This window comes from Lygodium microphyllum, chromosome 22 (assembly GCF_053477565.2).
Source record: "Lygodium microphyllum isolate KBCC chromosome 22, Lygodium_microphyllum_v1.1.10, whole genome shotgun sequence".
NCBI lineage: Eukaryota > Viridiplantae > Streptophyta > Polypodiopsida > Schizaeales > Lygodiaceae > Lygodium > Lygodium microphyllum.
Genome location: NC_141156.1, coordinates 42,287,546 through 42,303,219, shown reverse-complemented (window position 1 = coordinate 42,303,219; position 15,674 = coordinate 42,287,546). Strand labels below are relative to the sequence as shown.

At 42.4% G+C, this 15,674-nt stretch overlaps 1 protein-coding gene across 6 annotated transcripts in view; it reads right to left on the bottom strand.

The window, feature by feature from the left end:
* ABCC13 (multidrug resistance-associated protein 11) overlaps positions 1–15,674 on the bottom strand; it is a 257,291-nt gene that overhangs the window by 207,653 nt on the left and 33,964 nt on the right. For 5 of the 6 annotated variants that reach the window (XM_087662983.1, XM_087662984.1, XM_087662980.1 and 2 more), the window contains 2 exons: positions 12,304–12,483; positions 11,871–12,002 (listed from right to left, as the gene is read on the bottom strand). In XM_087662983.1, the coding sequence (XP_087519109.1) occupies positions 11,871–12,002; positions 12,304–12,483 (312 nt within the window). Of the gene's footprint in view, positions 1–11,870; positions 12,003–12,303; positions 12,484–15,674 lie in introns of those variants that run through there. The other variant, XM_087662985.1, reaches the window with a different exon arrangement.

Below are 15,674 nucleotides of genomic sequence, written 5' to 3'. Positions count from 1 at the left end.
AAGATCTATTAACGTCTCTAAAAGGCCAAAATGGCCTATGAGACCATAACCAATACAGCTAGTATCATCATCTCTCATCAAAGAAGAAGAGATAGAGATAAATGTGTAGGTCTACATGGTGGATTGGGATGAGAGGTATGAGAAGTATGGAAAACTAAAAAATCTGAAAAAACAGAAAAAAAGCTAAAAAAACTAGGTTTAAAAAGAATAAAAGAGTGTAGAGTATCTCCTTCTCAGTCTATGGAATCCACCAAGACTCTGCAAGCTACCTCCGAGACTGAGTCAGTGCACCAATCTACATCTGTGACAAGCAATCGTGATGCGAATGTGACGCATACGGGCATGCCTATGTCACCGAGTAGGTACTCTAGGGCATCATGCTCTGCGTAATGTTGTAGCTCTGTCAACTATGATGCCACCTGATGATGTCCCTCCATGATGTCTATCAGTAGGAGATGTAGTGTTTGGGGTGGCAACGGCTAGGGGTTCAACTACACTGAAAAAGTCTGTAACTGCTCTCTAGAGGGGTGGATGAGGCTCTGTGCCGCTGGCGCTCCAGTAAGAAAAGACCCAAACATCTTTGGTCCTCATAGTTAGTCCATCACCCATCTTAGTGGTCCAAAGCCCTCCTTAAAGAGGCAATGATAGCGGCCTCGGATATCATAGTATACAGTACATCTGCAAATGTAGTGCTCCTTTGTTTCTAGCTCCCATTCACAAAGCTGGCACATCCTCTCATTGCTTGCAATATGGCTCCATCGACCCCTCTCAATCAACAACTAATGCGATGAGGTGCGAATCTGACCAACAGCAACTCGGAGTCCATGGGAGAGTTGAGCATCCATGTATCTCAGCCTCACTATGAAACCATCATGAGAGAGTTGCAAGAAGTGGCATTGGTATTGTGCCATTTTCGTGCCTAATGGGAAAAGGGGCTTGGACCAAGTCCTTCTTGTCTCCACTTTAGTGATATCTGCTTTGATCACACTATTCAGCTCTGCACGACTGAGACTCAAAGTAGGGCAATCAAGGCTGTAATCAAACGGTGGCAATCTGTCAGTACTCATGCCATGTAGGTTCAGCCACGTGCTCATATGTGCATACCAACACTATCTATCTCCCTTTACTGCAAGCTGTCTTGAAGACTCCAGGGATAGTCTAGGGTATCGATCTTTAGGAAGCTGCCATATCCTCTAGAGGAAAGTAATTGCTTGGAATAATGCCTCAACTACCATGGGTGCAGTGCCCAATTCTGCTCAGATGATCTCCTATGGTACCGAGGCTTTTGCCCTTATCATACATGCTATCATCATGACCAGCGGTCTTTCCATATGTTCCCAACCATCATAATGTTGTGCTTCCAGCCCATGACAGTCCATAAGTGGCATCCGTCTAGTATGATAAAGGCTTGGGCCCCAAATGGCTGCCCCATAGAGTAGTGTGGGCATAACTAAAGTGTCAAAAAGCCACAATTTGGTACAAGGTTCTTGAAACTGTATGTGTGCACACTGCCGCTCTAGGGTACCCAAAGCTGCATATGCCCGTGCAAGCCTAGCCTCTGAAGTTTCCTTCCATGAAAACTCTCCCTTTGAAAGTGACTCCAAGGTATACATATTGTCTAACCATCTCCACAAGCTGACCGTCATACATAAAGTGATGCTCTAAACATGTTACCCAAGCTGCCGAGGTGTTAAAGACCATAATTTTAGTCTTTCCAAGCTTACCCTTAAGACCTTTAGTTTCACAGAACACATGCAATTCATCTAGATGTCGTTGTAGTCCCTCAAGTGAATTTGAGATGAGCATCATATTGTCTACATATAATGAAATTGGCATCATTACCCCAACCAAGCTAGCTCCCATACTACCCCATCTCTGTATGTAATTAGAAATCTCATCAATATACAATCCGAACAGCAAAGAGAGAGGGGACAGCCTTGATTTACACCAACCACGCTAGACACTGAGTCTGTTGTACCTTCGGGCACTCATACTCTCCTTGTTACAATTTCATACAATGCATAAATACACCCCTGCATATCCTCTGGGACCCCAATGGCTCGCAACCTTTGCATGAGTCTTGCACGTGGTACAGTATCAAAAGCCTTGCGAAAATCCACAAGACAACAATAGATTTTTTGTCTCTGTGATCCTCCCTCCTCAATCAAGGCCCTTAGCATGAATATATGGTCTAGCGTGTTGTATCCACGGCGGAAGCCAACTTGTCCGGCAGGCCGTATTTTCTTTGTTTCAACCCACCAACTCAACTCATGTTCCACAATAGAGGCATATATCTTTGCTAGCATATGGCCAATCATAATAGTTGAGTAGTTGTTAGCGACCAATGGATCTCCACTCTTAAAAATCAGCACTATTGTGTGGTCACACCAACTTACTGGAAATCCCTCACATACGGCTCTATTGAAGAGATTCGCCAAGATAGGAGCCAATGCATAACATGCATGTGCAAAATGCTCTGCCACAAGGCCATCTTGATCATGTGCTCCCCCATTCTTCAACCTCCAAATGGCATATCTCACCATCTTTCCGTAAAGAAACCACATTGTGTTGGCCTAGAGTTTGATGGACAGGGTATCTGCTCTTGTGATGGAACATCATACAATGCCCTAGCATGTTCATGCTATACCATAGGTGATGTCAAATGAATTAGGGGTTGTCTCCCATGAAATTTCCTCCATGCCTTCTTGCTGTCTCTACTCAAAAAGAGCTGATACATCTCTAACTCTACTTTGGCTAAATAATCTCTCTTTGTTTTCTACACAAGATGACAAAAGATATTCCTTGCTTGTCTGTGTGTGCATGTCTCTGTCTACACTCATCATCATACCAAGCATTTTGAGGGGCAGTACATCTGCGTATTGCTGTAGAACCCATCTTATATGGGAATGCCTTTGAAGCTGCAGCATGTAAAACCTTCGCTAGAGATCTAGTGACATCTTCCAATGGTTCATGTTGGTCTAGCTGGCTTAAGCCATCTCGTACTACATCACTATAGATATGCAACGTTTGCTCTAGAAATTCATAATGTGGGAATTTGTGTAACTGTGTGCATGTTTCTTGTCTCTGACCACATGTTAGAGTCAATTATAGAACCGCATGGTTGGCTACTATACCAATCGGCTTATCATATATCTCAAAATGCTTAATTTCTGGGATTAACATTGGCGAGCCCATTACATAGTCCACAATGCAAGCCCCTTTTTTGTTGTTCCAACAAGTGAAAGCATCCACCCTCCGCCATCTTAATAGGCCATTGAATATAGCCAATTCGTGAGCACTTCCTAAAGTTGGCAAATGGGATCCATATGCCGTCACCTCCTTATCTTGAGATGTCCTGACAAGCCCTAGTTCATCCAATGCCAATTCCTTAAACATTTCATGTTCAGTATCATAGAAGGCGGACTGCTCACTTCCTGTTCGAGCATTAAAGTTTCCCACTGGTAGTATGTCCCCACTGCTTGCATATCTCATAATAACCTCATGTAGTACTTCAAATGGTGATCCCTCCCCAAGAGCAAATGTTGAAGAGGCAAGTGGGAAGTAGCATATTGCAACATATAGATCCCTCAGGTGCCCTATCCTTAGCCTTACCCACATATATCTAGCATGCACATTTCGCGACACCACGTGAATCATGTCTTGGAGACTCTCACGATAAAGAATAGCCACCCCACCTAACCCCCTTGTTCCTCCTGGTCTACAGGGTTGAGGTCTATAGACGCTCTCCCATTTGTATCCCACAACATCCGGTAATCTAGAATTTATACATGATGTGTCTCTATATACATGGCCATGTCTATCCCACAAAAAGTATTCTCAAAATAACCTACATCAAGTCTCATTGAACCATTACAATTCCAAAGGGACATCTTTAGCGTATCATAGACCTTGAACCATCATTGTGACTCTGCTATGACTACTCTACCATCTCTATACATAGCATACTTGCCTTCTTTACATGCCTCCAACACTTTTGGCATGCTAGCCCTTCTGTGCTCCAACTATGCGGGTGTGAGATCCTCATCGAGATAAATCTTTTCACCCTTCAAAGCCTTTCTCTTTGATAAGAAGGCCCTTTTGCTATCCATGTCCTCAAATTTCAGCATGAGGATCTGACCTCTTTTGTCATTTGGATCACCTATCCTCCGAGCATCCATAATGAGTGTCTTGTCTGCACCCATCTTAGCACAAAGTGTTTTTGCATCCTTTTGGGGGTTTCCTTTTTTAGCCCATCCCACCACACGTACATGCAATGCACGGAGTTTCCTCTTTGCTTCCTCCTCTAGTGTTGCGTTCATCATTTCTACTTTGTTCTGAGGCATCCCTTTGTTTCTTTTGACTACCTCAATCCATTGTGCATTTTCATTCACTATTTGTTTTGCTGAACATTTTCTACTTTCTTTTGAGCTCCCTCTACCACATTCACCCATGTGTACATGTCTTTTTTTTTAATTTCCACCTCTTTCTTTAATTCTGGTGCATCTGGCATCGTTGTTTGTGCATCCATCATTGACGTGTATGTCCCTAATACATTCTTACATGACTCTAACTGCCTTTTGAGTTCAGCAATCTCCATGTCCTCGGCTGCTATGTGTGCATTCGTATTAGCTTTCAATGCATCCATATTTGCTTTCCAAGCGTCCCTTGCCATGTTCAAGTTATCTATCATATCCATTTGCAAGTGAGCCTTGATTTCTTTATATTTTGCATCGTCCCAACTATTAGAGCATGATTTCCCATTTGTTTCTACAACAGCACTTAGTTCTTTCCTGAATGTCTCCTACAATTTTTCATATGTATCTTTTTGCTTTGTATCCATGTCATTCATGACTTTTTGTTGCATGTTGCCACACACCCTCATGCACGGTTTTAGGTTTGCATCCATTTTAGCATTCAATTCTTTTCCCCATGTTTCATGCATTGCATTCACGTCACTTGATACCTTGTCAATCATTGGCATACATATTGCTGCAATCTCAGCTCTTATGGGGGCTTTCATGTCATCCAAACCATTTGTTGCAATCAGCCTTTGCATCTTTGTCCATCGCTTGGCACTTGTGGGAGTGGCATTTTCACGGGCTCTTCTGTTTTGCCTATAGTAAAACTTTTCGTCCTTAGTGGGGATCTTATACTGCCCTTCTGATGCAGTGCCGCCCGTGGTTAGCCCAATTGGTTGTGTGTCAAGTAGAACTATTCGTCCTTAGTGGGGGTCTTGTATTGCCCTTTTGATGCAGTGCCGCTCGTGGTTAGCCCAATTGGTTGTGTGTCAAGTTCGGTCTCATGTCCACTAGTTTCTTTGTCAGTAGTCTCTGCCATCTCATAGTCCAAGGCATCCACTCAGTGTGCTTGCATTTGTACCTTGCACAGCCCCACGTTGACCCTACAGAGACCCCTAAACAACTGCCAATACCTCTGCAACTACGAGGACAGTATCTATCTCCTTGTGGAGGGACCTGACCCTGCAAGACAGCAGTTGTCCCCCTGCGCAGAAACGTGACCCTTCAGAGTAGCTCCTTCATGTCAGCATTCATACCAAACTGCCGTCCCTACTATCAGACTGTCATCTCTTGGAGGACGAACCTGAAAATCCCGTCAGGTCCCATCACTCATAATAGACACATCCGTCACGCTAGGCACCTCCCGTCCGTCACGCAATGTCCCATCATGCCAACGTCACACAGCAACCGTCACGCCCATCAGCACTTGTCACACAGCATTCGTCACACGCCCGTCAACATTCGCCCATCAGCATTCACCTGTCACACGCCCATCAACATTCATCACACATCATTCGTCACACGCCCGTCAGCATTCGCCCATCACCACTCCCGTTAGCATTCGCCCGTCACACGCCCATCAGCCTACACACACACACACACACAGAGATTGGACGGTTTGCCAAAAAAAATCGATGAAAAGGGGGTTATCAGTTTTGCTAAAAAGGGGGTTACCGACAACGCCATTTTTTACCACAAATTTTTTGAAAGCTCCTCCTCGTTGAGAGAGAGAGACTAATATCTAGTGAATTCACGTCTCCAAATGTGAGCCGATGAGAGACTACAAACCTCAAAGAGGTTGTTGAGTTTAGTCCACACCTATGCTACCAATAGGAATATCTTTCACATGAACCAACCCACTATCAGTGCAATTAAGGAAACAAAATGTCAAAGCTCTAGCATTGACCCCATCTCAAAAAGCAACCTTATCCTCTAAATCATAGTCATTGGGTATAGGTATCGAGCAAGGATTAGGCTGGGAGACAAATGTTTGCATCTCATAGGTATTGAGAATGTGACAAGCCTCGACCTTCCAGAAGGAATAGTTGGAACCATCCAACTTTTCAGGCTTGGGGAGATTGGGGAGAATGGGAACACGCACCAACAATGGAAGTAGAGAGAAGCAAGGTTGACACCTCGTGGGCACTAAAGTAGGCCGAGGACTTGTAGATTAGAATGATGCATCAGACTCAAAATCCATGCTGAGAGAACTACAAGTATATACTTGAAAGCATAAATTTCAAGTATATGCTGAGAAAACTTCAAGTATATGCTTTCAAGTTTGCAAAAAAATGAGGCACTAAGAGATGAAAAATGGCTGACCATCAAAGACAAGCTCTCCAAGTTGCAGGGGGTGTCCACTACAGAGTGCAGGCCTCCAACTGCTGTCCAAGCAGGAAATGCAGCAACCAGCACTCTGCTAGTTGAAAACACAGCACCTACAGCTTAGAAGTCTGTCCAGGCAGAAACGCATGTGTACCAGCCTTTGTGGGATGGCCGGCACAAATTCTGGCAGCAAACACAGATGTTCCGGCCTCCACAGGATGTCCACCAGGCAGTCGGGCAGTAAAATGCAGGTCTGAATGGACACCCAGGCAGCAGCCGCAACTTGAACAGATGGCGCCCAGAACTTACAGACAACAGTAGAATGAAAATGCAGGACTGGTGTAGAAGAGGGTTGCTGAAGCCATACTGGGCAACAAAACGAAGCACTGAAGCAGGGGTGAAAGGGGCAGCTGATCAGAAACACAGCTATGGCATAGAGAGGGAAGGCTGGCAATGAATGTCTAGCAGGCTCGCAAGGAAGTTATGGCAATGATACCCTGTGAGAGTGGCAGCAGAAGAGGATACGTGTGAACAAGATGAGAAACAATGAAGGCAAGAAGAGAAACTCAGCTGATTAATGAAAGGAAGGTGATAGAAGGCTCATCCCTTGCACGTGCTTGAGAGTATAGTTACATTGAGGCTGCTCGACAGAGAAGGCAGGAGATGGAAGATGTCAATAACTAAAGTTAATTGTCAACAATTTGATAGAGGTGAGGCTGTAAATAGGCATGACTAACCTAAAATCCTCTATGACAGCAATCAATCCTCTAGGATGTCCCAGGCCAAAAAGATGGACGGGACCCAAAAATAGGGACAAGACAAAATGACAAAAAGTGACTAAAATCACTAGACCAGTACAATGCTCCTAATGTCCCCACTAACTTAGTGTAGAGCTCACAACCAGGAGATGACCATGACCACTAACACACCTGGATTAGATTTCACTCCATAGGGCATCTAGCCACTCTTAAGGGGACTCATGATGAGTCTAGATTTTCTAAGTCCTCTAGGATCAATTAAGCTAGTATTTCCTTAGGCTCTTCTACCACTTCCTTCTACCCATTAGGCTACACGAGTCAAGCCAATAGGCTACTTCGTCATTAGGCTAAGAACCTTTAGACTATTCCCTTTTTTTCCTCCTTGCATTTGCACTTACTCTTTACTCATATTTGCACTAATTCTCTCTTAGCTTAGTACCAAAGCATCTCAATCAGTTGCTAGGAAACCCATTTCATAAGGTTAGGAGACTCGTTTCATACTTGAACGTTTCATAAACTTATGAAACACCTATTTCAAACTTTCGAAAAAACCCTACCCTTAAAACGTGTTTGAACTTTTGTAATCAATATTTATCATGGATTCATTTGACATGCTAACATGGATATTGGCATTAAATACATAAATTTGATTTGAGTTATTGTCCATGATATGTGCATATATCGATGGCCTTTCAATAGGCAATGTTTGGTCTCTTCTAGTACTTACATGTTGGACTTGTAATTTAGTTAAGGACTAGCTTTGCAAGTATCCACTGGGCTTGACTAGGCTAGAAAGACAATTTGTCGGCCATTCCTTGGTAGCTCAATGTTCTCCCTTGGTTGAACCCTACTCCTTCAACCACCATGGAAGCTTCCCCTTCTAATGCCGACCTTCAAGCATCTCTTAATGCTACCATAGTGGTTGCTTCTCTGACATGGTTCTTCCAATTGAGTTTCTTTTACTTCATTAATTTCTACATTCAGGTTCTCCACACTACAGCTAACTTCAACTTCTCCTCAATATCCACATCATGGCTCGAGAAGGGGGTAAACAACGCCCACATGGTGCACTCAAATTTCAGCCTATGAAGACAAGCTAAGGTTTGCACTAAGGAAAGACAACATGTACGACCAAGTCTGAAAGACGAAGACTCACACAAAGACAAGCAAAACTCAAACACTAAAAGCAAAACATAAAAACTCAAAACTCAAACACAGAGAGAAGAAACTCTAAAGTGAATGAATGTTGTAAATGAATGTAAGAGCATACAAAATGGCCAAGGGCAAAGCAATGCAGTGTCGGAGAGTGGCGTCCACCAGAGACAAATCCCAAGTGCTGTAACCAGTAGTCTGAGGTGAGAGAGTGTTGAATAATGAAGGGTAGCAAGTTGATCACCAAAACACAGCAATCGGAGGCTGAAATCTGGTAAACGCAGCAATGTACCACCAAAGAAGGCTGAAAACTAATCATCCAAGGCAAAGAACTATCAGGTAACAACATGAGAGGTGTTTGCTGATGTAGACAACTTGTTGGATAGCAAAAATGCAAGTATTGCAACAGTCACCCGGTGGGAGAGATGGCAGCAACTTGTCGCTCAGCATCAAATGCTGAAAACGCAGGCTAATCAGGTGCTATGATGATGCAACAAATGGAGACCTCAAACAGTAAGATGGCTGACAATAGGCCGAGGCCTAGATAGTGATGGGCTGCAATCGGTGATGGCTAGACAGCTGATGGTAGATGGCTGATGCCTAAAATCTGCATGGTAGAGTGAGAAACCTGCACCAAAGGATAAGGCTGAATAATGGGTAGCCCGTCTATTTACAGATATTGAAGGGTGCCCCAAAAAATTAGGGTTTTGGGGGACCACTAAGACTCTCTCGAATAGCACACCAAATTTGTGTTTTTCATTAATTAAGCATGTTTTGGGGCTATGTAAAATTGCTAATCAGCTGTAAAGCATACTTTAGCTCCACACGGTTTTGTCTTCTTTGTCTTCAACAGCAACATCCCCTCCCTATTATTTCTACACTTGCATTGGGCAGCCTGTTACACGAACAAGCCCCTTATGCATTACCCCTTTGCATTTATGTGTGTATAAGTTGGGCATTTGAAATGAATGAAAACCTACAAGGTTTAGCATCCCTCCCAAGTGAAAACCCATGCATTATTTAGCATGAATGCCTTTCATTTCATCAAATGGAGCATCTTGAGCACTCATTGCTCACACAGGATCTCAAGAAGCTGCCAACTACCACTCCATGCAGCGATTACCCTCATCTACCTCTACACTCATGCTTTTTTACTTTGGATCACACTTTTCTAGAATTATTGAGCCAAGTCAAACAAACAATGAATACACAAACTACATCCCATAGGAGTGTTCCAATGTCTTGATTCACTAGGGTGACATCTTGGGCAACTCAGAAGAACATATCCACTGCCTTTGCAATCCTAGCAGGTCCTTGGGCAATCTAGAGTGACACTCTTGGCTAGATGCCTTATCTCTTTGGAGTGGACATTTTGGGTCGGGGTGAGAGCCTTCTTTTCAATTGCTTTGATCTCCTTTTTGGCCTAAGAGGTGTTAAGATACCTAATCTTCCTTTTAAATTATCATATTTTTCTAGTATTTTTTTGGCTCTTAAATTGGCTTCAAAAAGCAACTTTGCATTTAACGAGAAATTTCAGTAGGACAATTGACTCACAATGTTCTATACAAGGGGATTCAATGTACACTCCCACTTTCATCCTCATCCCTTGATCCCTTTATCGCATTCTTCAGTGCCAAGCTGTCTTCCACTGCAAGAGCTTCAGCCTATTGATTCATGCTTCTTGTCCTGAGTTCCTTGCATAAGGCATCAGCACCAGCCCTCAGGATACTGGTGCTATCATCAGCTTTGCATTACCAGCATTGATGCTCCTCCCTTGCTACCATGTCACCTCTTCCCCTGCTGCCATACCTGCATTCTCTTGAATTTTGGCTCAGATACCTGCATTTTCAGTCTTCCGGAGTAGCATCAGCATTCATTCATCATCACCTCAGCATCTATCAGCATCACCATCATTATCAGGCCTCATCTATACCATCTAGCCACATCCATGTCATCGTAGACAACAGCATATCTATGTTTTCCTTGATATACAGCCTGCTGCCTGGGTTCTCTGACGCCCACTTTGACACCAGCAGCGCTGGACTCATCCTCATCAATATGCAACAGTGCTGAATGTTTTGTACTTGGATTATTCATACTATGGATTGGATTTTGGGGCACTTGCAAGATTCCATTATTGCATGTCATTTTGCTACCAAACAAGCCACTAGTTGGAAAAAAGCACGTTTTGATATTAAATGGACTAGCAAGCTTGAGCTTAAAGTTCATAATGAAAGACTATATTGAAGTAATGTCTTTTATCTTCCCTTGGCTGTTGCTGAACCAAGAAAAGCTTAGAATTTGGCGATGAGAAGCATTTCCAGACTGGCTAATGTTCCCACTCATGCTACTATTATAACTTTCAGGGTATGCTTTGGGTCATCATTACAGGCCTCTTTCAGCTCTCATCCGAAATATGATTGAGAATTTTCAGCCACTTCCTAATCTGAATTCTAAAGATAGATTACAAGATTGTAGCATTCTGTACATTGGTAAGGATTATTCTCTGCATGATATGACAGCCAAGAGAATGCATCTTGTGCTTCAACTTGAGACTTGGATATCAGAGTGTTATCAATGCATTATAGCTTGTACAGATCCCATCACTCAATGGTGTCAAAGGCACTCAAAAGTTCGGGCCAGCAAGCCACCACTCAAGGAGCGCCGTTCCCTTTGGGGATGAATGATTGGTGATACTTCCAATTCATTGCTTTGCCACTAGAAAGATTGCTCCTACTACTTGCCATAGATGTGGTGCTTCATATGAAAGTTCTCCACACATTTTTTATCATCATCGTCCATTGCAGGAGCGTATTCAGCAAGCAGGTTCTTCTCTCAAACTCCACTTTCCTTCTCTGGATTTTAAAGCTTTGTTGGTACTTTGGTTCTTGCCAGTCAGATTGAAACCTCGTGCGACTTTCTTACTCTAGGTGCACTTATGGACACTCTAGACCATTTGGAAGTTTCAACACTTGGCTACTTGTGAGGTCACTGTTTCTGATGGTTATACTTACTTTTAGAAGATCTCTGCACCAAACTCTTTTTACAGCCTCATCACTAAAGGATTAAATAGAGCTCACGTTGATCTTTTCAATGAGTGTTTCTGAACTCTTTAGGCTGCACTATTCAATGTTCAGCATATTTGCATATGATTGTTCAAATGATAGTTTTCCACAAAAAAAAAATTGTGTATGTCATACATACAAGCTTTATATCTATCCAACATATCTATATACTCAGTGAGATACTCCCCCATTGCATGAAATATTTTTACTTTGCATGCTCAAATGCAAACTTGTGAAATAGAAAATCCAGGCCCTATTCAATGGTTCCATACCTTTGACGAGCTAATCATCGTGCGCAAAATTGGAATGTAGAAAAATGTTCTAAACAACCACCAAAGATGAAGAAGCCGATACTTAGTCATAACAATCTCATAGCGACAATACAAGATGCGACAAGTCGCAACCTGCCAGGAAACATTAGAAATGTCAGACTCAAAGTAACGAACAACTGACAAATTACACACGTCACATAACCTGTGTTTGTACTCAAGTGGGCAGCACATGTGTATTCACTTCTGAAGTGAACTTGCATATACTACAGCTAGCAGACCAAAGAAAAATAGATCTGATGACCTCATGACATCTACTGATGTGATTGTCCCAGATGAAGAGCCTTGCAAAGCTTAGAGCATTCCTGAACTCCAGCAAAAGATAAAGATCTATATAACTTCACCAAAATTATTTTTGATGTCCTTCAATGCTTACCCAAGCAATTAATTGTGTGCCAAAATAGGACCAAGAATGCATGGATAAACCCATCTTCTCAACCTTGAATAAAAACAGCTGGAAAACCTGTAGTACTGTTATAAATATAGCCACAGCAGGTAGTAGCTCCAAACCCAAAGATCTTTTAAAGCCAAATGATTGGAAAGCTAACTTTGCTTCCTGCATTGAATAACACAAGAAAAAAATGATGGAAGGATAGAATGCTAGACACCTTTCTTATGCAGTTTAATAATTTATTTGCTGTTTGTTGAAAGCCTTCTAATCACCAACACTAGTCACGTGCCTAACACCCACCAGAAGTCTGAAGATGAACCATGGTTTTTATCATGCTTGTATGCTTAACCATGCAAATGTTTGCAAATGCTTGAAAAAACTGAAGAACGTTTGGCCCAAACAAACTTGACTTTTCCAGGGCCCTAAAATAGGTCATGCCTTTTTAAGAAGAGACATTACCTAACCTTTTAGCCTTTGCCAAGACTCTATAAATATTTATATTATTATATGCATGTTCTTAGTACAGCTCCATCATTGCTGCTTGTAGATATTTAACGAGATAACAACTGAATGGTGCCGGCCACATATGTTTCAGCTCAAGGCAGATAAACAAACTCAAAACATATTGCCGTACTCCTACGGCTGTGTTTTCGTCCCGTATGAAAGGGACCATGCATGGAACCTATTACAAAGAGCCATAGGCATAGCTCACCACCCAACCACAGTAGGTAAAACTAAGAGCTTATCAGTAGATCATCTCAAAAGTTCTAGTAGAGGGAAGAGGATATATGTTATGTCAATATTAGTCAGGCCTTCTGTATGATAAGCATCCTTCAGAATGCCCCTCAATAAAGCAAGGTTTCAATTATATAGTAAGCACATGCTGACAAGATAGCCCCAAACAACAACTATAGCCTACTTACTCAGCCTTAGCCACAAGTCTCAAATGACAAATACAAAGTAAGCACATACTAACAAGGCAGTCCCAAAGCAGTATGAATGTAGCCTTACTTATTCACCCTCAGCCACAGGTCCATTTAAGCCCAAGTAAACTGCCACAGTCTGCCTACTGCAGGTCAAACCTGGGGCCCAAGGGCCCAAATTCAGTGATTGAAGCCTCAACAATGTAAGGTGTCAACTGTGTAGGGAGTAGATGCTAACAAGGTAGTCACACATTACAAACGTAACCTAGTTATTCAGGCTTAGCCATGACTCCACTCGTATATCCTTGAACTGTCAAGGACTGTCTCCTAAACCCTCAATAAAGGCTTCCCAAATTTATTACATGTACTGCAAACAACCTGAGTTTAAATATGACACATGGAGCTGATAGGCCTCCGATCTTTTTAAAAACAAGATTCATTATAACATTCTTTGTGTTTTACCTCCACAAACTCGTGATGAGTATGCCTTCACTAGAGGCAGTAGCATCTCTCCAAATGTCATTAGGGACATGGTGACTGCCTTCCAAATGTCATGGTTACCCATTGTCACGAGGACGTGAAAGTTTAATACTTTTCTTATGTTTAATTGACATTTGATTAAAGGATTAATCAAATGTGCAATTAAAAGATGCACATGTGAGGTGCAAGCTACATTTTCACAGTTGAAGGCTGAAGGACCCTGTGAAAAAGATGGGTGTCAAAAGCAAAAGTTGTAACAAGTTACACTTGTTAGATTCTAGGTGAATTTTGGTGTCAGTTTGCCCCTAGGACCACTAATTGGCCATTAAGTGTCAGTGGTGACACTAGGAACTAGGCATTAATTAATGGATTAATGCTTGTCCAAGGGTCAATTAATGCATGGGACCACTTTGGGTTGCAAATGGCCTAGCCAATTAATTTCTGGATGGGCAAGGTCAATTTTCTGGGCATGGATTAAGGGCTGAATTAATTTTCAGAATTAATTAATTCTAAAAATTAATTAAATGGCTGGAAATTGCTGAAAATGGATTAAGAAAGCTGCTACTTGGCAAAACTTTCCCATGCAAGCGGGGGAACAGCTAAATAGGGCTGAAGGAAGAGGGAAATCTCGTTTTTTCATTTTAGAGCTGTTGGAAAGAGTTGTTGGACTGTTGCTGCCAGCTTTTGGGGCCATTTCCCAGCCATTGGAGACCATTTTGGTGATGGAGATTGCATATTCTTGACCTTGCGAAGCTGGCAATTGCTACTAAAGCACTTTCTCCTTAAGATCACAGTCTCTGATGCTCCTATTGTTGTTTGTGCATCCGTTTGGGGCTGGCACAGCGGGGCAGCAGCTGATTTTGATCAGTTCTTCGCGACAAATCTCAGAATTTTCTCTCTCTATAGTATTCTCTCATCTCCTTCAGCCTATGCTCAGCCATTCTCAGCAATTCTTAGCCATTCAGACGAAATCTCACTTTGGTGGGCTGATCTGTAATTTCTGCAATAAACCCTAATTTACAACAGAAATTACGATTTAGCAACCACCTTGGGATCCGTGCCAGAGATTGAAGGCTCAAGGGATTGAAATCAACAGCTGATAATTGAAGATTATCAAGGGATTTCAGAAGCCAACCCATCCCGAATTGATTTGGGGCAGCATTTGGCCAGCCAAGGGTCAAATTGGAGAAGAAGTCTTGGGTAAATCAAGGGGAAAATGACCCAAAAGTCTTGCTGGTCATTTATGACAGCAAGAGCAATTGGTTAGCAGGAGGAGATTGAAGAATCTCGAGTTGTACTCCTTCCAATTGAATGAAAGCTAAAGAAATACCGCAAGGGGCGCCAAATTTGGGGCCAACAAGGAATCTACTGTCAAAGAATGTTATGGTAAAGTGTGTATTTCGTTTTATGTGCATTTATTTATTGCTGTAATTAACTCTTAAATCAGGTTATCACCACCCATTCCAAGAAGGAAGGCTGATTTCACCCACCATTTCAATCATTGAAACAAAATGATCCAGCCAGCTCTCATAGGTACCCCACCAAGATTTCATCAGTAATACCTCTGGGAAAGAGGTCCCTCAAGGTTCACTTTTGAACTCTTGAGCAGTCTGAGGTGATAGTCACCACCAGCCTACTAGACCTTTGGACTTGAATGGCCTTTTTCAATCAATGGATCCAAGGCAAGGATAACTCCTCACTTGGTGATATCACCATCTTTGTCCCAAGCCTCAGAATTCTCCCACCATCTTTAGGCCAATCTCATAATTCTATTCAGTTTCTTTCTAGATAAGGATTTATCTCACCAAATGCAGCCATCTAGAGGTAGACAAAAACTTTCAAACCAAAATGATTTAGCTTTTTTTTTTTTGGACTGCAGCAAATGCTAGTGAGAAAAATGCTAGTGAGCAAATGCCAGTGAGAAAAAGACAAAGTCCTGTCAAGAGGCAATCA